Source organism: Lepidochelys olivacea (assembly GCF_965140295.1).
Source record: "Lepidochelys olivacea isolate rLepOli2 genome assembly, chromosome: 6".
Lineage (NCBI taxonomy): Eukaryota > Metazoa > Chordata > Testudines > Cheloniidae > Lepidochelys > Lepidochelys olivacea.
Window position 1 is genome coordinate 16,784,864 of NC_140416.1, and position 23,314 is coordinate 16,808,177.

Below are 23,314 nucleotides of genomic sequence, written 5' to 3' on the forward strand. Positions count from 1 at the left end.
GGCACTCTCCTGCGCCATCTAAGAGCCTGAAGCACACACCCTTACAGCAGCGAGCACCAGCACACCTCAGTGGCGCTGTCAAATGAGGTGCATCACTGCTTTATTTTGCAGTTTCCAAGTTCATGACCGTTTTAAAAGAACTTCCATTAGACTGGTGCACTTGTGTGTCACTGCTGACTTCTCGTTTCCTCCTTGCACCAAGGGCCAGAGGAACAGGTCCCTTTGGGAGAAGCCATCCAAGCCCAGCAAGTTCACTCCTTTCTCCCCACCACACAGGGCTGTGGTTGCCTGCCTGGCATCCACCAGTCATCTAGAGAATAGCAGTTGCTCAGTGGTGGCTGGAGCATCACTTGGTATGATTGTGGTTTGGATTTCTTTTGGGGGTGTGAGCAACCGCGCTTAGGAAGAATGTAATTTGCATGTTAATTATAAATGTTCCTCCTTCCTGTTTTGGTCTCAAAAGAGTCTAGTACGTGGGACTGCTACTGAGGGGGCATTAAAACTCCAGCTTGTATTATGGTAAGTGGCCACAGCACAACACCAAGCTCTCTTTGCTCCTGTCTTTCTTTTGCTTCTGTTTTGGAGATTATATATTTTACTCCAGACACTCAATTCAAAAGACAGGCTCTGCAGAGACTGATTCTCTCCCAGCTCACTGCCAGTCACTTCTGTGTTACTGAAAAGCAGTGAAATTCCATTACTTTTATATTGAATTCTACTCATCTATCTATTTTTTCCCCTCAACAACTCTCACAAAGAGCCCAAATCTATTGTGTGCTTTGGCTCGTGCTGGACTTTCTTAAAGAGGGGAAGGATTTAGGAGCTGCTTAATTTAGAAGAGAAGGATAAAGTGACCCCTCACAAAGAACTGTGTGTAGAAAGAGCTGACAGGACGAGCTGCAACCATGCAGCTTCAACATTTCTTTTTGTCCACACTGGCAATGCACCAGGATGCAAGGAATGGCTGCAGGCGGAAGCACCATCAAGGCAGTTTGATCCAATGAATAGGACACTGGACTAAGATTCTGGAGACCTGAATGCTTTCCTGGCTCTGCTACTGACTTGCTGCGTAACCTTGGGCAAGTCATTTCAGCTCATTTGTGCTTGTTTCCTCTCTCTCTCACACCCCCACACCCCCACGCACCCCCCTCCTTTGCCTATTTTGTATATTTTTAGATTGTATATATTTAGATTGTAAGCTCTTTGGGGCAGAGACACCCCGCCATACTATATGTCCATACAGTGCTAGCATGATGGGGTCCTGATCTAGATGTTGGGGCCTCTACCAGGTTCATTCACCTGCCAGCACTTATATAATTAGATGACAATCACGACTTCAACACACTGCTTTTGTTTACCAAAGCAAAGCATGTGAGAATTCCTGTTTTGACTAAAGGAGATTTACATACATTGCTGTCTACATGCATTAAAAAAAGAAAACCACACACATCATAACCCAAACAAGAGTTCTATTAACTTACCAGACAGGTTAACTGCAGGAATAGAAATTTACAACATTAAGGCAAAGTGGAAAAGTAAGACTCTTACTGATTGAGTATTTTCATTGGCACCTAAGCTTGGCTATTATATGTGCGTATATATATATATATACACACACACACACACACTCTTTAATTTTGGCTCTGTATCCGTGTTGTCATTCCTTGCCACATTGTATTTAAGTCTAAACATATGTTCAGCAATAAAATACCTTGAGAAAGTAGCATCTGAAACAAGAGCTTATTTGAAACAAGGGATAATATTTCTTTTTACAGAGCCAAAAATCCCTCACAAAGCAACTGTGACACTGCAGCCATGCAGAGTCAGGTTAATATTTACCCATGTGCTGGATCCAAGGCAATTGCCCTTGGCTGGTCAAGGTCTTGCCAGAAGAGGACATTTCTAGACGTTCCATTGAGATTAGCAACTTCTATCCTATTGGTTTCCGAGTCCGTCCAGTACAGCTTTTTCCCAATCCAGTCACATGCCAGGCCATCCGGAGAAACCAGACCAGAAATAATGACATTCTGCACTACATTCCCAGTTTGGTTCAAGTACGTTTGCTTGATGGCTTCTTCACTCACGTCTGTCCAGTAAATGACGCCTTGTGAGTACTGAAAGTCAACCGCAGCGGCATCTTCTAAGCCACTGACCACTACAGTGGACTCCGGCTTCACTCCTCCAGCATCCACCAGTCTGACATCCCGACGATTGGCGAAAAGCAGAAGAGGAGAAGCTATGGAAGGGAAAGGAAATCATCTTAATGTTACCAAATGCGTGCAATTTTAAAGCTGCAAGTATAAAGCAGAGTGTGTGCATCTCCTCCTTGGATGGTGGGAAGCTGAGAGAAGAAAGGCTGAAGTTTCACACCAGGACTAAACATACACTACCCACAATGCCTCCGACCTACTTCAATATACCAGAGTGAAAAAGCACAAGATTGGTCAATTAAGGAAAAGCAAAGGGGTCCGACTCCATCTATCATGAGGCCTCCCAAATAACTGGAATCTAGATTATGTCTATGCCTTTCTGCTCCTCACATAATATACATCATGGGCTGAGCCAGGTCCAAACATGGCCTGGTTCAGAGGATTTAAAAAGAGACTTTAATATGGACAAAATTAGCATTTCCTAAAGTAGTCAGGCAACATACTACTTTAAACACCCTTTGGCTGTGCGCTCACAGCCTCCAACTCAACTGAATATGTTCCAAACCACATCACGGATTACTTTGGATGCTCTAAACCTCTGTCAGCCACGAGGCTGGGGTTTGGAACGTACCAAGGTCCATGGGGGTTTAGAAGGCACACAACTGAATTGCATGGAAGCAGCAGTGCCACACTAAGGCCTAGCACAAGGCTCGTCACTAAAACACAGAGCTTAAGGTACCAGTCACAAAACCTTGAATCTCTGCTACATGTCCACGGCTGGAAACTACTGTACTCAGGGGTCTACTGAATTCACACCCATGAAAATCAAGTCATGGACTGTGAAATCAGGTCTCCCCTGTGACATCTGCTCTCCAGCTGCCCAACTCTGAAGGCAGCACTGCCGCCAGCAGCTGCAGAGAAGTAAGGGTGGCCTGGTATTGTCACCCTTGCTTCTGTGCTGCTGCTGGTGGCGGCACTGCCTTCAGAGATGGGCACAAGGGCTGTAGCCGCCTCTTTCCCACCACCCAGCTTCAGGCAGTACTGTCGCCAGCAGCAATGCAGAAGTAAGGGTGACAATACCAGGACCCCCTAACACGCATGCAACCCCCCTTTGGGTCCAGGCCCCTAGTTTGAGAAACTCTGCGGAGAAATCACACATTTTTCATGAGCGGGTCATAGAATAAGTAGCAAATTTAGCGGATGTGTAACACATCCATGAAATTTGCTTTTTATGCCGTGACCATCTCGTGAAAATTATAGGATTTCTCCACAATTTAAGTATACCCCTAACGATACTAGATGACGTGAGAAATCTCTTCAGTGGATCCCTCCAACTTTCACTAAAGAAGCACGGTCTTATATTCTAAGCCATGGGAACGGACAGTCAGGAGATCTGGATTTTGCTGCTGGCTGTACCAGATTGCATGTGACCTTCAGCAAGTCCCTTTGCAGTACCTACCTCCTTAGGGATGTTGCAAGATTCAATTTGCTAATTCTCGTGGAAGCCCATAGAGACACAGAAACTATTATCAAGTATCGGGGGTAGCCGTGTTAGTCTGTATCCACAAAAACAACAAATCTTAGGGCTTGGCTGTAGACAATGGATCGTGTGATGTGTCCTGGATGGAAGCTGCAGGCATGTAGGTAAGTATAGCGGTCAGTAGGTTTCCGGTATAGGGTGGTGTTTATGTGACCATCACTCATTTACACTGTTGTTTTTGTAGAAACTATTATTACTGATTCACCTCTTTCAAATTTGCTCACGTAAACTCCATCCCCCCTCTTTAACCTCAAGACTCTGAGGTCCTGTATACCCTCTTCAATCCCCTTCCCAGGATCACGCTTGTCTGCTAGACCACAATAACAGTTCTCCAGCAAGAGTACATTTCCTGCTTATTGCATTAAGCCTAACAGCTTCTTCCAGAAGAGGACCAAGTCCCAGGGCTCCTACAGGACACTGTCTTTCCCAATCACACCAGACAGTTCATGTTAGCAGCATGATTCTCTTCTCTCTGTATACCCCAGGGAGTTAAGGGTATCATCTTCCCTTCTGGGGGAAATAAAAAGCAGAAGCTTGTCATCAGACTGGCTCCATAAGTGTGGCAGTCCACTGCAGTAAAGCGAGCACACAGGGCTGGCCCAATAACACCATCACCAGTTGACAGGAATGCTAATATTTCAGAAGTGGGCACCAGTTGCTGAGAGTAGCAGAATTCTGCTTCTACTTAGCTTGCCAATGGTACAGTAGATCTTTACTGTAATCTAATGCAGAACTGTTTTCATTTACCAAACTATTTGTCACCTTGAGTCCTCCATAGTAATTCCACAAGCTCAAGCAACAGCTGCCAGACGTCTATGATAATCAATCGCTGGCTCCCCGACAAGACATTCATCATTCCAGCTGATGTTTCTGCCTCCTAAATGCACTCACAGTTGAGATCCAAAAACTTGCCACTCAATTCAAGAAACAACACTCAAAACAGACCAGCAAGGACAGATGTGTTATCTCATCTTCTATGGCTTCAAGCCTGTCCTATAAATATCTTCAGTTTCCAATTCTTGTTACAGTATATAATGTATGATAAAGTTAGCTCTCGATATTGCCTTTCAGATTCAATTCCTTCTGTACTTTAAAAAGAAATCAGATTATACTCTATTTTACCAGTTCACTATGCTGGCAGCTTTGTGACATACTAATGCTTTTCTTGTGAACCCTGGTCTCCAATTACACTCAATCCTCTAATAGCTACATTCATGGCATGGTGCATGCCATTGAAAAGGGTAGATCATAAAGCACATGTGACAGCAGCATATGTATGTGTGTGCAAGCAATGGAGCTCAGTTGATAGGTTTTACAACTAAACTTCAGCTGAACTCAAATCATGCCTAAGGATTCAGGCTATTTGAATTTTTTTCCAAGTCAGGAAAAAGGCTGTTTTATTTTTCTTTTTGGAGGAAGTATATACTTCTGAAAGTAATAAGGAAAATTTAAATCAGCTGGTTGCTTGGTGAGGCTGGGTAGCAAGGAACAGGCAATTGTTACTATGCTTGTTTCACTAAAAATTTAATATCGGTCTTCTAAAGTATTTAACTCAAGAAAGTTTATACAGCTTGAGGAGACTTATTTGATAGGAAATGAAATCCCAGTAGTGCTTCCATCTCATTTCTAAACTTGCCAAATTCCACCTTACCCTTGCCTTTAGAAAACTAGTAATAAATACCCATTAAAGCCCAACAGGTTGGTCACCGAAACCAAAAGAAAAAAAAAAGGTCTAAAATATAAAAAATTTTATTCCTGGAAACTCACTGGGTCCTCAAAAGCATGTCTATTTTAAATGGCACAGAATCAAGCCTTCTGAACAACGCTCCCACAGGTTGATGGTACAGGAGTCTATTCCGACTAAGCTCCTGAGGGCAGAGAACTTTCCAGTTATGCGTGTCACTTTACATAAGCAGTGGCTATATGCAGCCTGCCTAACACTGAGGCCATGAAAAAAGCACATGCACTGATTTAAAAAAAAATATATATATATATATATGCACCCTCTACCAAAAAGTGAGTTTTGGGTGGAAGTAGAGGAGAATTAGGACATTCATTTGGACTTTTTCCCCACACTGAAGAAGACAGAGTGACTGTTACAAATACAATGAAGTCCCCCAGGCCCAATCACCAGCAGAAGACTTCAACATCATTTTAACTAAAGATCAGATCTGAACAATGTCTAATCCAATCAGTATTGATATTAACCCAGCTTCCCTTGCCTTTCAACAGGCTCCAGCCTACAGCGAGCATCAGCAGGTAAACCGTGTACAGATACACATTAAATCACTGGACTCTAGCATGTGTTACTTCTCTGCTTCCAACTCCTTCTGATTGAAGTGCAGCCACATTGTGTTGGCTATAAACACCCAGCAAGGAAAAAACACGAACTTGCAATTGTGTTAATAATTATATAAGTCGATTGGCGAGACTAGCCAGAAATTATTTTTTTCAAAACAATAAAGATGAATTTTTAATTCAGTTTCCATTTGCAGAAAGAAAAATCACAGGTTAGTAGAACAGGGACAACGGGAAAAAAATCACACCCCCAAAATGGTCTGTTTTGTTCAGTTTAGATTTTGACTAAGGAAGTGCAGAAATCCATTTAGGAACAACAACTCCTGAGGTGAAAATAGTAAATAAATCACTTATTTTAACCAATATCCATTTTTTGTTTGAAATCCTGCCAGGATGGGGAAAGCTGAGACTCTTCTGACTTTACAAATAAAATCAAAGACAGAAGAGCAATGAGTTGCTCCAAATTCCAAGGCCCTGAGGTGATTAAATCAGGCTATATATCACAACTAAAGATGGTGGCAGTGCTCTGATGTAGTAGGAGGTGAGGATAGTACTGAATTTGTGAGACTAAGTGACCTGAAAGCAGCACATGGAGGATGTTAATCAGATCATCTTAAACAGCAAAAACCCCAAATGGACAATACCAACCTTACTGAAAATCTAGTTAATGGATTAATGTGGTTTTATGAGCCAACAAAAGCAGGCTTGAAGAAAAATATAACTACTCATCATCTTACTACCTTAACTGAAGTCCCTAAGATGCCGTTCACTGTTTCACATTTACTGCCACAACAATCTTGACACTGAACTATTTCATAGCAGTTCAAAACATAAATGGTGAGAAGCAAAGAGAGACTTTTCAAGCACTGGAAAGGTCAAAGTCCTACTCTGAGGAACCAGTAGCAGCAGCAGAGATAAGGTAGACTGGAAACCTGATTTACTGCTTCATGAACAGTAAAAACAAGCTATTTTCCAGGAGATCCAAGATATTTTCACTGATCTGTTGGAGCACTTCTCTTTTTTTTCCTTTAACAAAAAGAATTCAGTTTGCTCACAGAACAGAAGCATTATGAAGAGTGGCAGTACAAGCTTCCCTCAAACCATGCCACCTATATGCCTCAATCCTGACCTGCAGGAAATACCTTGAGCAGTGAAAGAACAGTTCACTCTCCAGGGCTCATTCAAGTCCTTGTTGTCTGAGGGCTGGTCTACACTACAGTTAGGTCGACGTAAGGCAGCTTACGTTGACTTAATTATGTCAGTGTCTACTCTACAGCCTTCCTCCTGCTGATGTAAGTGCCCTACTACACTAACATCATAACTCCACCTCCAAGGGAGGCGAAAGGCTTATGTCACTGTAGTTAGGGTGATGCAGTGTCTGTGTACACACTGCGTTCCTTACAACGGCTGTTGGCCGTCTTGTCAATTTCATGCCCAGAGCCCAGCTTCCCCCGCCCCGCTTCTCTGGAGAGCTGGGTGGCTGGACCCCACTCCTGGTGCCAAATGGGGAGGCGAGAAGCCCCACACAGGGAACGGTGGAGGAGGAGAAAGTAGTAGTTTTTGTTCACTACAGTCCTGGGCTGGATTTAAAATCTACAAGTCAAGGGCTCTGTACCCATTTCCAATTCTTTTCAATCATTCTGTCCTCTGCCTCACCTTTGGGCCATAAAAAAACCCTCCATTACTTCTAACATTCAAGTGAACTAGACATAACAGGATACAATATTCCTTCATGGGGATGTTATTGCATGATTAACAAGTCCCACGTTCTCAACAGAGGAACATAGTCTGTGTAACATTTGGCTTGTAAACAAAACTTTTGTGATCAATGATGCTCCTGATCTCTGTAAATTGCTTATTATGGAAAAATGATTTATACTCTGAAAAGGGAAGAAGCATAAACATTAACAGGATAAGTGTAGAGCACAAACTGTTTGTTTATACGTTGTATGTATTACCACCCAACTGGCGTGACAACATTTTAGTCTAGCTACCAAAAAAAAAAAAGTATTCTTTTTAGTAAAGTTTGAACAGTTCATATTTTTCCTTAATAGGCAATATTTAAAACATCTGTATGTAGCTTGAGCTCTCATGATCCTTTTTCAAATAGAAAAATCTGAAATACCACAAACACTGTATCAAATAAATTCTGAACAGAGAGCAACCTAACACTGCAGAAAATTACAGAAGTCCTATTCCAGTTCTGAAATAAATGTAATCATAAAGCTACCTCTCGACCATACTTTCTTGTACAAGGAGGTATTATACTTAAAAAAAAAAAACAAAACATATTTTCCACTAATAAGAAAAGAATGTGCTTGGCTTCATGTAACTATCTATCCACGTGTGGCTATACCATGAAATAGACAGAAAATACAGATCTGTACTGTTACCTGTCAGCAATGTGTTCTTGGGGAACCAGGGCGCAGTACCCAGCCTGTCTGACTCACAAAAGACCCCACACACACACACACACACACCCCACCCAGCCTCTGCTTGAACCAAAACAGATCAGAAGAAAGGCTTACAAAAGCAATGAAAAGGCAGTGGAAGACACACCTAAACCCCTCCGGACAAGGGTGATAGGATTAAGGAAATTCCCCGAGCCTCATTTGCATTGGAGATGGGACAGGGAGGCATCTCTATTAGCATACAGAATGGAGAACAGAGATTCCAAGGCAAGAACAGCATTGAACTCTGGGACCAGCAAAGCACTGCATGATGGGGGATCTCTGCTCCAGATGTTAATGAACCCACGCCTGCACACACCCAGCTCTGTAGTTATCAGACCAATTCTAGTAATAAATCCTTTATTGATACCCAAAATACTGAAGCCGCCTAATTGCATTGTGAGTTCCCTCAAAAGAACACAGCCCATAGCCAGGAATGATCAATTCCTATTGTCTAACCTGAACAACACACCTTTGGTATACTCCCTTGAGCCATCAGTTTACCCATAAATGAATCTAGTGTTCTCCCCTGAACCATTGTTCTTTCCCTACAAAAACCCCATACCCATGCTCAAGTAAGTGTTCCGATGCCTGGATCCAAAATCTGTATCAGTTCCATTGGGACTTCATCTTCTCCTGACTGATTGTGCTGGGGGCTCTGCCTGTCTCCAGCACTCCGGACCCTCAGCTACCACCACCACCTGGGACCCCTGATCGAGTCAAGCTTCACGGAGTGGTGAGAACCCAGCTCTCTTTCTCTCTAGCCTTCTGACCCTGACTTGTGTGATCAGTTAGTTTTCTGAACCTGACTTTTATAATGAAATGTAAGTTAGATTTAATATTATAACTGCTTTATTTGTTTGGCTCCCCTATGGTTATTACCTGGCAATAAATAACTTTCATGGTTAAACTGGTTGCTTCTCTCTCTCTCTCCCCTCCCCCCATGTCATGTGTCTAGCAGAATGAACCCTATATGTGCTACTAAATATGATTGTTAATAATGTGACTTTGAAGTTATGTAGAGAATTAATTCCTATACTTAAAATTAGATAGAGTCCTAAGAGGAGGCTGGCATACTTCATGGAGTTCCCCCATGGTTAATTTCTCTATGGTGTCAGGCAAAGCAATTTGGGTACAATTCTTGTGATAACCCAAACTTTCACATATTACCATGCAGAAACTGTAAGCTGCTCAACACAGAAATGTGGCTGAAAGGGAAACGCACCCACAGGTCCTCTATTCTCCCACAATGCAGTTAATTGGATCCTAACACCACTAAATCGACTGTAGAGGTCAGTTATATCTCAGCACAAGGCATTCCTCCCTCTTCTCCAAACTGATGCATATCTTAAACCTGCAGCCAGGGTGAATAAAAATCAATGATTTAATTTTAAAAAAAAATGGATTTTTTTTAATAAAATGCTTTTTGAGGAAAAAACCCAATCTAAAGATAGTTTTAATTAAGATACATTATAGCTCAAAGATATCTCATCATGGAGTAGGGATTATAAATTCTAATTCTATAGTATGAGAATATATTCATGTAATGTTTAAGAAAAGTTTTGTAAATGAGTTCCAATAGTTCATGGATTAGGGAACCAATCTTATGGGGGGGCCAGGGGCTTCCGTATAGATTATTTAGGTTAGTCTTTCTATCTACCCAATGGGACTCAGTGCTCAGTCTAGGAGATACCGTCAGAGATGCTTAGTTTTGCAGTTCTCAAAACTGTAGATTTGTGTCTCCAGAGGTAACATGCTTGTTAACAGCAAAAATGTTTTAAAATAAATAAATAAATATATAGAGGTGAGAAATAACTGACCTCAACTCTATTGTCCTTCTGAAAATTTGTGCACACAGAGTCAATCCCTTACCTCTCTCTAAAAGTGCAAAGTTTCAAAAAGTTCAATGAATAGAAGATTGTTTGGGGCGGTGGGGGGAGAGAATAGATCTGGACAAGGAGAAGAAGTCTGGAGATAAATGTGAGAAGCGCGGGACATATGCTTGTTTTGTTAAAATAACGTATTATATGTTTGCTGTTGAAGAAAAAAAATCCAGAATACTTAACGTTGTTGTTTTAGTTAAATAAAACAATTTAATTGTCTGTCTGGTGATGTTCTCCTCCTCATACAGCATGGCAAGAATATCCTCCAAATACTAATGATTCACATGTTGAATTGGAGATAGTTCACCTCCCAATGACTTCATAAATATCTGTTTCAATTACCCTTGGTAAATGAAATAACCAACCAATCATTCATTCATTTTCTGATATAGCTGTAAAACTAATCAGAAATTTTTTCAAAATAAATCACTGTTTAAAAATGTATAGTATGTATCCTCTAAAAATGAAACCTACATCTATCTCTGAGTTGTGAAGAATACGTATTAAGGTTGTAACAACCAACAAGAATGCACTTTTATGTAGAAAACCATGATTAAATAGCATCTTCCTGACAAGTGATTTAAATCATGATTTAAATCAATTAATTTGATTTAAATCAAATCCACCCTGCCTGCAGCCCTTTCCCCACACAGCCCTTGAAAAGATTTCAGACAAGGCCTGCATAAAGGACTTTATATTCCCACATGCCTGGTGTTTATTTTGTCCTTTTTCTGTGTAGTACCACTTTTTTTCTAGCAGCCTGGGTGGCTCAGCTCATGGGACCCAGCAGTAGTCAGCCATCAGAAAGGCACATTACCAAGTAGACAAGATATCCTCAAGAATGAAGGGGTTGGGGTAAGAGAGAAAAGAATCCTCAAGAGCTTGGCTAAACCAGCCTGCACAGTCAAGAAGAACCCATGATCATGTACTGAGGCAGACAAGAGGGGAGCACGGCACATACACACAAAAGTTTCCTTTTACATTTTGAATGTGCGGGCAGTATATTCAGTGAACAAAAGCATTTTTCCCTTCCTTAAAACCCAAGGCTCTGCGTTCTCCATCCCAGCCCTGTTTACTGGCAGTTACTACTGTAGAGAGCCATAAATCCATTGATCAACTTCAAAAGATTAAATGCTGATCTTCCTCTAATAAACACGCACAATAAACTTGTCAAGTATGGTCCTCTAAAGAATGGGAGGTTATCACTTTCACCCTGAAAAAAACAATCATTTTCAAAAGGTGAATTCCCACTACAGTTCCAAAGTTATACAATTTCATTGCTGCAACAGGGAGGCAGTGGGTACTTGTGCGTAGAAGAAAAGTTGGGGAATCTGGAGTGCTGGGTTCTAGTCCTGGCTCTGCCACTTGTGTAAATTTGGGCAAATCACTCTAGCAGTCTGTCCCCACACGCCAATACACATTGGTAAAAATCAATCCATGGTTGCAAATGCACCCTTCCCGGTGCTACTAATTACCTCAGAGGGGTACTGTGAGGCTTAATTAATGCATGTTCACAAAGCACTTCAAGATCTTCTAGGGAAAAAGTGCCTTGTACAGCACAGTGTCCTACTACTGACTTTAACAGTAGTGCCATATATGACTAAAGGGGTGGGGTCTGGTGGACAATAGGCCATTAAAAAATAGTGCTCCAATGGGTGTTTTAAATGCATGTTTAAAAAGAATATATTTTCTCCTCCTCCTCTAGCAGCATTTGTTACTAATTTCCCTCTCCAAACTGTGAAAGGAAATGTCTGGGCTGCCAACCAAGAAGGATTCATTTACACATTCACTAGATTTTAGATGGAATCAATGTTGGAAATTCAGAGGGAGAAGACGACGGTATTTTAAACCTTGTAAGAATACCCACTATTTATATATAGAATTTGTAACAGATGTCAGGGGAATTGTTCTTTAAATTTCACTTTTTTTTTTTTTTTTTACAACCTATATTTTAAACTGTTTACATGGTTACACAAAGCACAAACCAGTGCAAAGTAATCCAATCCACGCTAGTAGCCCAAAATATGAAATATTTTTAGCGGCAGCTTTATTTATACACACTAAGCATTTCAGTGAGGATCATATTGCTGAATACTAGAGACAGCTTGAAAATTAGTGATACATTTGCCAACAGGATAGAATAAAAAGGAGCCTGTTTGCGTGCAGGCAGGCACCTACCACCTCTACCAAAGAATGCTCAGGCAGCTTTAAATTATAAATATGAGTAATTGACTTTTTTTTTTTTTTACATTAACTTAAAAGGACACCTGGCTTGGCTTGTAATGTAAGAGGAGCAATTCACTGCAGGGCCTTTAAGATTGGAATTTCCAAGAAGCCTAAGGGATTTGGGTACCTACCTCCCCTTAACACGCTTGTGAAAATTCCAACCTGTATTCCTAGATTAACTTTCCCACGTCCAAATACCAGAGGTCAAAATCTAGTTTAGTTGCCAAAGGGGAGGTTGGTTGTGTTAGTTCTTCACAAACATTTGTGCCTGTTGCAGAAACCTTTGCACAGTCAGGCATTATTATAAAGGGACTGTTCAAAAGATGCCAAGGACCACAAGAAGGGCTGTGGATGTGGTGCTCTGCCAGAGGCATATAGAGGGGGACGAGGGGAAAATACATATCACACCAGTACCTGACTGCACTACGCCTAGGCTGTAGTCACCAGGACAAAACTTACTAAAAATTCAAGACGCCTTTCTATTTTATTATGAGCTAGCCCTAAACTTTACTAAAGCAATCCCCAGTAATACAGAGAGCAAGACTGTGACTTGGCCTCACAAAAGAGTAAGATGACTACATTATAATCCTGCAGAGGTTATCGGAGGTGTCTTGTTCTGCAGGATAATCAGGTACAGCATGCCATTTACTCAAGTATACCCAGAAGGTTCAAAACCCAGAAGACAGATAAAGAATCCCAAACATATTTTCAATCTCATGATTTTGCGGGCCTGACTCATGATTTCTGAATGCGTGGGGTTGGCATTACTGAAAGCCTTATAAAAGTTATCAGGTTCAGGTAAGGTTGTCATTCCCCCAGCCCAGACACACAAAAACTCCTTCTTCATACCATTGTATGAACGGAATTTAATTAAAACCACTCAATAAAAACAATCCAATTGCTAGCATTACAGCAGCGCCTAGACGCCCAACCAAGATCAGAGCACCACTGTGCTGGGCACTCTATGGGGAGAGAGAGAGAGAGAGAGAACAGTCCATGCCCAAAGGAACCTACAATCTAAACAGACAACACTAAGGATGTGAGGCTGACACAGAGGCAGAGATATGAAGGGACAGCAGGTCGGTGGCATAACTGGGAATAGAACTCAGGGCTCCCAGTCCAATCCACTAAACCAGTGGTTTTCAACCTGCGGTCCGCAGACCCCTGTGAGGTCACAGACATGTCCAAGATTTCCAAAGGGATCCACACCTCCATTCGAAATATTTTAGGGGTCCATAAATGAAAAAAGGTTGAAAACCACTGAACTAGACCACACTGCCACCCCAGAATAATTTCAATGTATCTTTCCAATTTTAACCAACATTTACAGTGGCATTTTTTTTTAGTAAGCTTAAAAAGTGGGTCCTAAGAATGTAATGTGGGTAATGGTTTTGGACTGTGTGTCTGGCATTCTCGTCTTCTTTCCCCACCTCCCCGGGACTATGCAAATCTAGTATCTTTATCAATAGTAATCCTAAACATTATATGTCTTACTTATAGGGACAAGCACATATTAGTAAAACCGGTAGCTAACCTTACATATTGCTTTTTAATAAATGGACAATATGTTTTTAAAAGTCCATGTTACATTTTCTGAGTTGTGTGGGGTTTTTGAGTAGTTTTGGTTTTGTTTGGTTTTTTGGGGGGCGTTTTGTGTGTTAATTATAAGGTTTTAAGAAGCAGAGATTTATTTCAGAGTCCTGGTTTTCCTTGGCAGTCTACAGTTTGTCACTGCTAACGTTATTATTTACAACAAAATATAGCACTCTGATTATATACAATTTCATTTCAATTGGACTGAATTAGTTTATTTCCCTGCAACAACCAATTATCTGAAGAGAATGTTCCAAAAGGGGCCATCAAAGGTGCTTTATAAAAAATATGCAATTTGGGGGTTTGTTTAGCTTCTTCAAGCCTGACAGGAACTACCAGAGTTCTCTGTGAATTTACCTATTCTTGTCTCATCCAGCTCCTGTTATGTTCGCTATTTTAAGTAAAGGCCATTCGGTATCAAAAGAGGATGGGCAGCTGACTTGATTTAGCACAGATAAGGTGGCTGAGGTAATCTCTTTTATTGGACCAATTTCTGTTGGTGAAAGAGACATGCTTTCGACTCAGCGCATTACACCTTCTGTATCAATGGTGTGCTTCCAGGAAGCAGAAAAGGGCAGCGCCCCCCATAGCATGCTGATGGAGCAGAGATAAGTTATTTGTGGAGCACTGCTTTAAAACAAGACTCCTCCAACTTGATCACTGGTGGACGACATATTAATATAGAGCATCTAAGAGACAGCATCTTATGAACAGTCCCCACGACCCCACCAAGTTCACAACTGCATGGATCACCTTCCTTCTCCTTTGTGAGCTCATTAATATCTGTGTCGCTAAAACAAACTGCTTACATTAGGAAAGTATAATATGTATAGTTATCATATAATACAATTTAACAGCTGGAAAAAAAGGAGAGCCAATACCATGTGACCAGCCAACTCTCCACAGACCACCAAGCAAGTAAGCAACCACGGATCACATTTTGAGAACTGCTGCTTTATGACATTACAAAAACAGCATTTCAGCAGAGAATTCAGAGGCACTTACGTGGCACTACAGTGAGACTAGACAACCCTTCCCGTCCATTTTCAGTTTCATTTCAAGGAAAGAAAGTCCTTGGGGAATAAAGCCATCCACGTCTGGTACATTTTAATAAATAGAGAAAACTCCTAGAAGTTATTGCAAAACTATTGGCTCTTGGCAATTCTTGGTTTCTGCATTGTGCAACCTGTGTACCTCATCAGTTGTGAGAACTGCAACATGATGCCAGTCTAGCCCAGCTCATACTAGACATACAACGGGACCTATCCAGTCTCAACTCACTGCTCCGTTCATTTTTTTCTCCCCAGTTCAAAAACGTGTTACCTTTCACATGAGCATTTTACGGAGAGTTAAAGTTATGCTTTGGGGTACCTCTAACTGATTCATGTTATTGACAGGGCAATATATAAAAGTCGCCACCAGCCTCCTTCTCCAAGAGCCCAGCTGTTTGTACTAGGATCCATGAATAATTGCCAATTTCAAAGAAAATTTCCTGCAAGGCACAATTGTTGTATAAATAAATTTGAGACCTGCAGGGGGATTGGACGGGACAGTAGGACTTATTTACCCAAGAACTATGTGCAAACTGTGGTGAATGTTCGCACTTAAGCTACCTATTGCCCAGTAAAGCTTATTACCCCCACCTGAGAGATGAAACAACAACAAAGGTGTAGACCAACATCTCCAAAACTGGTTACCAATTTTGGGTCTCTGATTTGAGACCCACTGTTGTCCGACGTTCAGAAGTGCTGAGCACACTCAGAGCAGGGCTACACAACGGGGTTAAGTCAACCTAAGTTACACAACCCCAGCTACATGAATAACGTAGCTGGAGTCTATGTAACTTAGGTCGACTTATTGCAGGTCTACAATGTGCTGGGTCGACGGAAGAAACTCTCCCATTGACTTGCCTTATGATTCTCGTTCCGGTGGAGTACCAGAGCCAACGGGAGAGCGACGTGGTTGATTTACCGGGTCTTTACTAGACCCACTAAATCAACCTCTGGTGGATTGATTGCCGCAGTGTCAATCCATGGTAAGTGTAGACATGCCCTCAGATTCTGAAAATCAGGTTCCAGAAATCTCAAGCTGAATACCCAAGAAATGAGCAACCTCACAAATCAGCAGCCACTTTTGGAAATCTGAGTGTTAAGTGCTGAGTTAGCTATGGCTAGGATCTTCAAAGGAGTCAAAGGGAGTTTTTAGGCATCCAACTTCCATTGAATGTTAATGGTATTTGGGCACCCAACCGCTTAGGCTCCTCTTAAAAGGTGTAAATGTTTAACAGTGAGAGTATTTAACCACTGGAACAAATTACCAAGGGTCATGATGGATTCTTCATCACTGACCCATTTTTAAATCAAGATTGGACTTTTTCTAAAAAAGATGCTCTGGGAATTATTTTGAGGAAGATTTATGGCCTGTGTTATACAGGAAGTCAAACTAGATGATCACAATGGTTCCTTATGGCCTTGCAATCTATGAATCTATGAAAACCCCAGCTTAAATCATGAGGGAGACCTCCAGTCCTGGCACTAAAAAGCAGAAGTCCTTTACGTGCACTGCATTGCTGTGTGTAGTACACTAAGCCACACTGCCTCCTAGTAGTGAGTTGCCAGTTCAGATGCAGACAGCTATCTAGGAGGGAGCTTGGCACTGTTACCAATAATGACAGAAAGAAAAAGTACCTTGAACACTGGTAAAACACCAATTTTGATCTCAAGTCTCCATCAAAAAATTATTCCTATTCAACACTGATTTGTCCACCACAGAGCGGGGTTTGATCTTTAATTTGCTCTCAGCCGCCAGCTGGCAAATTCCCAGTTCCGTGCTGAAGCTTTTAAAATCCTAATGGGATCATCATTCGGATCCCAAGAGTCTGTTTCTGCCCTCCAATATACATGCATGTATTATGCAAATGTATTGTGCACCTAAGGAGCCAGCAGCAGCCTGAAGTGCTACTGTAGCTCCACACATTCCTGGTATAAAGACATGGTTTATTCAGGCCAGTGCAGGGACCAAACCCAGGATCTCTCGATATAAAGGTACGAGCCTCCCCTGCTTGAGATAAATGACAAGGTACAATTAGCTTGGAGGCAACCACAGAAACAAACATCCATGCCTGGTCTAGCTAGCCCCTAAGGAGGGCAGAGCCACACTGCTGAAATATGGGTTACGATAAGGTTCATCACTAGCTGCCAAATCCCTCCCTCCCATAAATTAAGACTGGCTCATTCCAATGTGGGAGGTCACTGCCCTATACAGATAACCATAGCCTCAAAAGAGAGATCTCTGGACTATAGACTATTCCACATACAGTTATGACCACCACATAGGAGCCTCCCTCCAGTATACAGTCATTAGGTAGCCACCTGGCTACCTGTGACTGTATCATTCTTACAGCTAATTTAGAGAGCCCACTTGAAGTGGCAGCAGGTGGATGGACATACTGGGTATGTCTACACTACAATTAGACATTCGTGGCTGGCCCATGTCAGCTGACTCAGGGCTCGTGGAGCTCAGGCTAAGGGGCTGTTTGACTGCAGTGTAAACATTCAGGATCAGGCCGGAGTCCAGGCTCTAGGAAACTGCGTGGCAGGAGGGTCCCCAGAGCTCGGGCTACAGACCAAGGATGAACGTCTACACCACAGTTAAACATCCCCTTAACCCAAGCCTCGCAAGCTTGAGTCAGCTGGCACTGGCCAGCCTCGGTTTTTAACTGTAGTATAGACATACCCATCATATGTAATTTTAACTGCTTCTTGGAAGCCATTGGTCCAGAACGCGTGACACAGTTAAACTTATCCATACAGTCAAGTTAATGTCAAGTTGCATTCATTGAAGGAGGCAGTCTGTTTCTTTAAACTCCCCTTTGTTTGAATGGGACTCCACAAAGCCACCACGTTGCTATGGAACCAGCTCATACGTTTCCAGGGGCTATGTTTTGGTTCCACACTTTTCAGTACATCTCAGAGAAGACCACATCATCTGGGCAATTACAGATGGCAAAGGCATTTAGCTACAAGGACTAGATGGAGACCATTTAAGGGTAGGGCTTCAGAAGGGCCAGGGTTGCTCACTAACATGTCTTAAAAAAAGATTTAAATGAAAGACAGGTTTGAACAACAGGAGCACCTCTGCATTTTCTGTGGCATATCAAGCACTATAGTGTAATACACAACAATACATTTCAGACATTACCTCACTCACCATTTGAGACAAAGACATCCTTGACATTCCCGCTTCAGCACTTTGCCCTCAACAGCCTGGCCCTGAAAACCTGCAGTACTCTGTGTCTTTCATGAGAGATACTATATCAAGACAGTGTTGTGTAACACAAGGAAAATATATTTCCTACCAAGGTGGCTAGAATGCAACAATTTGCACAGTCTGTTCTGGGCACTGGAATACTGTTTGTTAGAGGACCACATAAAGCAGTGCCTCAGGGGCTATGGCATCCCTTTAACTTCTCTCCTTTTGCAGTTTTAAATTGTCACGGAGGACAGCAGATCATCTCTTTTTCCATAGCTTGTTTTATACTGGTTTTATTCCCCTTTGTGGCAACGTCCTTAGAAAAAACATTCAGACAACTTTATTCTTCATTACAATAGCACCTAGAGGCCCCAACAAGATCAGAGCCCTGTTGCACGATGCACTGTATATGCACATATGAGAGAATCCCTGCCCTGAAGAGCTTACTATCTAAAAAGACAAGACAAAGGGTGAGAGGAAAAAGAGAGGCATACAGAGGTGAGGTGACATGCCCAAGGTAACATAGCAGGTCCGTGGCAGCATCAAGAAATGAACTCAAGTCTCCCAAGTCCCAGTCCAGAGTGCTGTCCACTGGATCACGCTGCCTCAGGTTACCTTTCCTGCCAGTTGCATCTCTCTATCTCTACCAAAAAGTGATAACCAAGTCCAACCACCTCCCTTTGCATTTTTAGCAGCACTCAAAATTCTCATGCTGTGTGTACATCTGGGTTTCTTCCTTGTCTATACACTACACTCTGGGCCTGATTCTGCAATGTGCAGAGAACCCTCAATTTGCACTGAATTTACTGAGATGAGGCTGCTTAATACCTTGTGGGATTGGGTCCAGTGATGTAGCAACAAAGCTGTGGGAGTAGACTTGCTAGTGAACAATCACCTGTGGAAGCAGCTACAGGTGCATCTGGGCACATTTTTATTTATTTATTTTTTTTTTACTATCTCCCTACGTAACTTTACCGATTGATTTCTGGCTAAGCTATTCATCGTGTATTTCAAATGATACAGGACAGACAAGTTCTCCCACAATTCTCCCAAAGTTCTTTCTTCTTCCTCTCCCTCCCCCAACCCTCACCGCCAACACTGATGATTACTGAATTTGGTTTTGTTTTAACTAGGCATTTAGAGCCAAATTCCCTTCAAAGAAAGTAAAGGAGACATTTCAGGATTGGATCCCAACTATTTTTTTTCCCCCATAAGCTCCAACTTTTAGTTCAAGGTAATACATAGACAGTACATACAATCTGCATTCTACTCCTTATTACCTACACGGACTGCAATTAGGAGAGCCTTTCCTTATGCTGGAGTCTTAGAGGAGACAAACAATTTTCTGGAATTGTCTCTGTATTCAATATTCTGTAAGAGCACAGACAATATTCAATAAGAGCACAGACAACTCTTTGAATGTTTCTTCTGCTCACACAGTATTCATACTTTATACAGCCTTCTCTTCTGGTACCTGGCATGGCCGGTTTGCAACGAGCAGAGCCGTTTTTGCACCCTGGAAGAGCAGATCCAAGCCCACTTTCAGTCCAGAGAGTTTGGAATGAGCCTTAATAGTTTTGGGGAAAGAAGAAGTGGCAGTAGGCCATGCACACCTCCGTCCCCTAAAACACTAAGGGCTTGCCTACACTATCCCACAGTTTGCACTATAGTGGTATGGACAGCAGCACACATCGAAGTGCTGCACCGTAACTCCCGTGTGGACGCTGTGGGCATGAAAGGGTTCCTAGTTCGTATTAACATAGTCCCACGAGACAGTATTAATGCAAACTACAAACCTCTTAGTTTGCACCCACAGACAGCATCTACGTAGGGGAGTTACAGCTCAGTGCTTTGGTGCGCACTGCTATTCAAAATGAGGGCAGTGTAGACATAGCCTAAAACTGTCTTCACTGCAGGGTTATCTACACTTGAGTTAGCCTAGCTCAAGAGGGAGCAGCCACACTGAAACAACACTTGTGTTGCTGTGTCTACACTGGGGTACACTCTCTCTGTGGGGCTCTAAGACTTCTTGGGGGCACATCCCATGGTTCTTGCCATGCCTATGAACTCTTCCCCAGTGAACTGTGGAGAACTTGTCTGTCCTACGCAATTTGAAACACACTATGACCAGCTTAACCGGAAATCAACTGATATTGTTATTTTTTATTCAGATTACAAACAGCCCTCTGATTAACAAATCAGCAATGCAAAGAAAAAATGCTGGAATCATGAACATGCCTCTAACATCTGTTCAAAACAAGTGTGGATTCACCAGCATAGAGTGAGCAGAACTATCACAGAAGCCTCAGGTCTCTTTGCCTCTAAAATGTGCAAAGAAACAGTTGGATTTATGGAACAATAACAATAAAAAGAGTGGAGAATCTCCCTTCATGTAGTTCCAGCAGGACAAACACTGCTGACCTCAGAGAGAAAAAAGAACCATAAGGAATTAATTTAGTTTAATCAATGTTCTTGGCTAAAGCAGAAGTATCTCCAACAAGGAGGCGAAGTTCACAAAGCTGGGAATAGATTATTGTATTAATTTGCTGTTAGAGGGGAGAAATTAAATAATATCATGCTTTTATTTATACTACTGGTGTTATAGACCAGGTTAAATTGAATTCTCTGCTCCAATTCCCCCCCAAAAACAAACTATCAATGAAACGAAGACTTGAAAAGGGACACTATTAGTCAGTGTTGCCAGATTTATCTATTGTTTATATTTGAATCCTGTAACAGAAATAGTTTTAAGAAGTTATAGCTGACAAAAAATAAAACTGATTTAAATGGAGTCACAAGCCTTGTGTAAAACCACAAGTTGTAACTCTGATTTTGTACCACAGGACTTCTTTGGCCCCCTTTTTGCGAAAGTACTTGTGCACGGCATACAAGTTGTGCAGGTAACAGACCTCTCTGGACAGTTTGACATGGGAGGTTCTTTTCTAATAAGACACAGCTATCTCGGAAAACGCATCATTATAATAAAACATTAAACGAAAAGATGCAGAACTGTGTCCCAATGCATAATGTTTGCCATCAGATAAGAGAATTCTGGCCTAACCAATTCTCTTTCTGAGCAGCTCTCTCTGCATTTCACAGAAGCATTTGATTTTCAGGACCAGACTTCATACATTTAATACAGATGTAAGGAGAAAGCATCTTCCCAGCTTTTCTAAAATTCAGTCTCCTCCTCTGGAGTCAGCAGAACAGAACAGAACATCTGGAACTGGAAACAATGCAGATCAGAAACAAGCATACCATTTTCAAGCTTCTATTTGCTAAAGGCCTAAAGAAATTTTGTAAGCCAAATGTACCTATAGTTGTAGAATAACTGTTCTACACATTAAAAGTCGGGAACCTTTATCACTGAGGAGCAATCTGCCAAACCAAAAAGAATAAATAAGTTTTAAAAAATGGAATAGAAGAATAGAAAATTATTTCGCTTCCTTCACGTACAGTTGGTATCTGAAACCCATACAAAAGAACGCTGCACAGTTTAGTCTAGATTCATATATTCCAAGGCCAAAAGGGACCATTGTGATCATGTAAGTCTGTATAACACAGGCCACAGAACTTCCCCCAAAATAATACCTGGAGCATATTTTTAGAACAATATTCAGTCTTGATTTAAAAACTGATACTGATAGACAATTCACCATGACCCTTGGCAAACTGATCCAATGTTTAATTATCCTTACTGTTAAAAATGTAGTCTAGTCATGTATTAAATAAGAAATTACCTGAATCTTGGCCCAAAACACAATACAAATCTTTGGGTGTTCAAGAAGTTTGATTAACTCCTTCACCTGCAGTTTTCTACTGCAGCCTTTGTGTAGCAGGATAAGCCATCAGCATTCTTTGCAGTGTTGACATTCTAATGGGCATGAAGGGGAGGGAGAAATAATACACCAAAGTACATTCTACCAGCGCTCTTGTGTACCAATATCTGAGGGCTTGTCTACACTTGAAATGCTACAGTGGCACAGCTGTAGTGCTTCAATGTAGACACTACCTACACCAATAGGAGGGAGTCTCCCATCAGTTACGGTAATCTACCTCCCCAAGAGACTGTCTACACCCGGGGGTTGGGTCAGCATAACTATGTCTGTCAAGGGTGAGAACTATTCACACCATGATCGATGTAGCTGGGTCGACCTAGCTTTTCAACAGAGACCAGGCCTGAGACAATTTCCAAGCATTTCTTTACATTATTTTTTAATTTGCCTTGCACTGTTTTGACTGGGCCCAAATGCAATATCATCCAAAGGCTACTTCAATAGTATTTCTGGTCATCTTGAAATCAGGGAATACCAGACATCTCACGGAAAATACAGTTCTCGTGAGATTTCCATCTCAGTCTTCTAGGCCAAAAAGTTTTGGACAAGCACCTGAATGTCTGAGGGTTCTTATCAAACCCAATCCATGAAGTAGCTTGGAAAAAATCCATTCACTAGCAGCAACTAGGAAGCTTTCCTGGAATACCTGGGGAAACACTCACAAGCCCAAGATCTCAACACTTGCAAAAATAAAGCTTTTCACTTTAAAAAATTAAGTCTCTAGCCTTTCTGCTTGCAAAGGCACTCTTCCTAATATGAATTAATACAGCACTGTCCTCTGGAGACTATATATATATATATATATATATATATATATATATATATATATATATATATATATATATTCCAGACTAGAGATCTACAGCATAGAAATCACAGTTATCTCAAGCATGGTCAGAAAATGGTAAATATTTTCTCACAAAGTTTGGGGTGGAGGGGACGGGGGATGACAACTAAATTTTGTCATGGAAACTCTTTGGTTTCAAAAAAAAAGAAAAAAAACCAGGAAGTTTTGAATAAAACATTTCCCTGAAAATTTTTGTTATACAAATGCAATTTTTAATTTGGAAAAAAGTTTTCCAACAAA

The 23,314-nt window shown here is 41.5% G+C and overlaps 1 protein-coding gene across 2 annotated transcripts in view; it reads right to left on the minus strand.

Annotated features, from left to right (window-relative positions):
- LRP5 (LDL receptor related protein 5) overlaps positions 1–23,314 on the minus strand; it is a 248,179-nt gene that overhangs the window by 193,788 nt on the left and 31,077 nt on the right. For both annotated transcript variants that reach the window (XM_084630413.1, XM_084630412.1), the window contains exon 2: positions 1,840–2,236. In XM_084630413.1, coding sequence (XP_084486539.1) covers positions 1,840–2,236 — 397 coding nt within the window. The remainder of the gene's footprint in view (positions 1–1,839; positions 2,237–23,314) is intronic.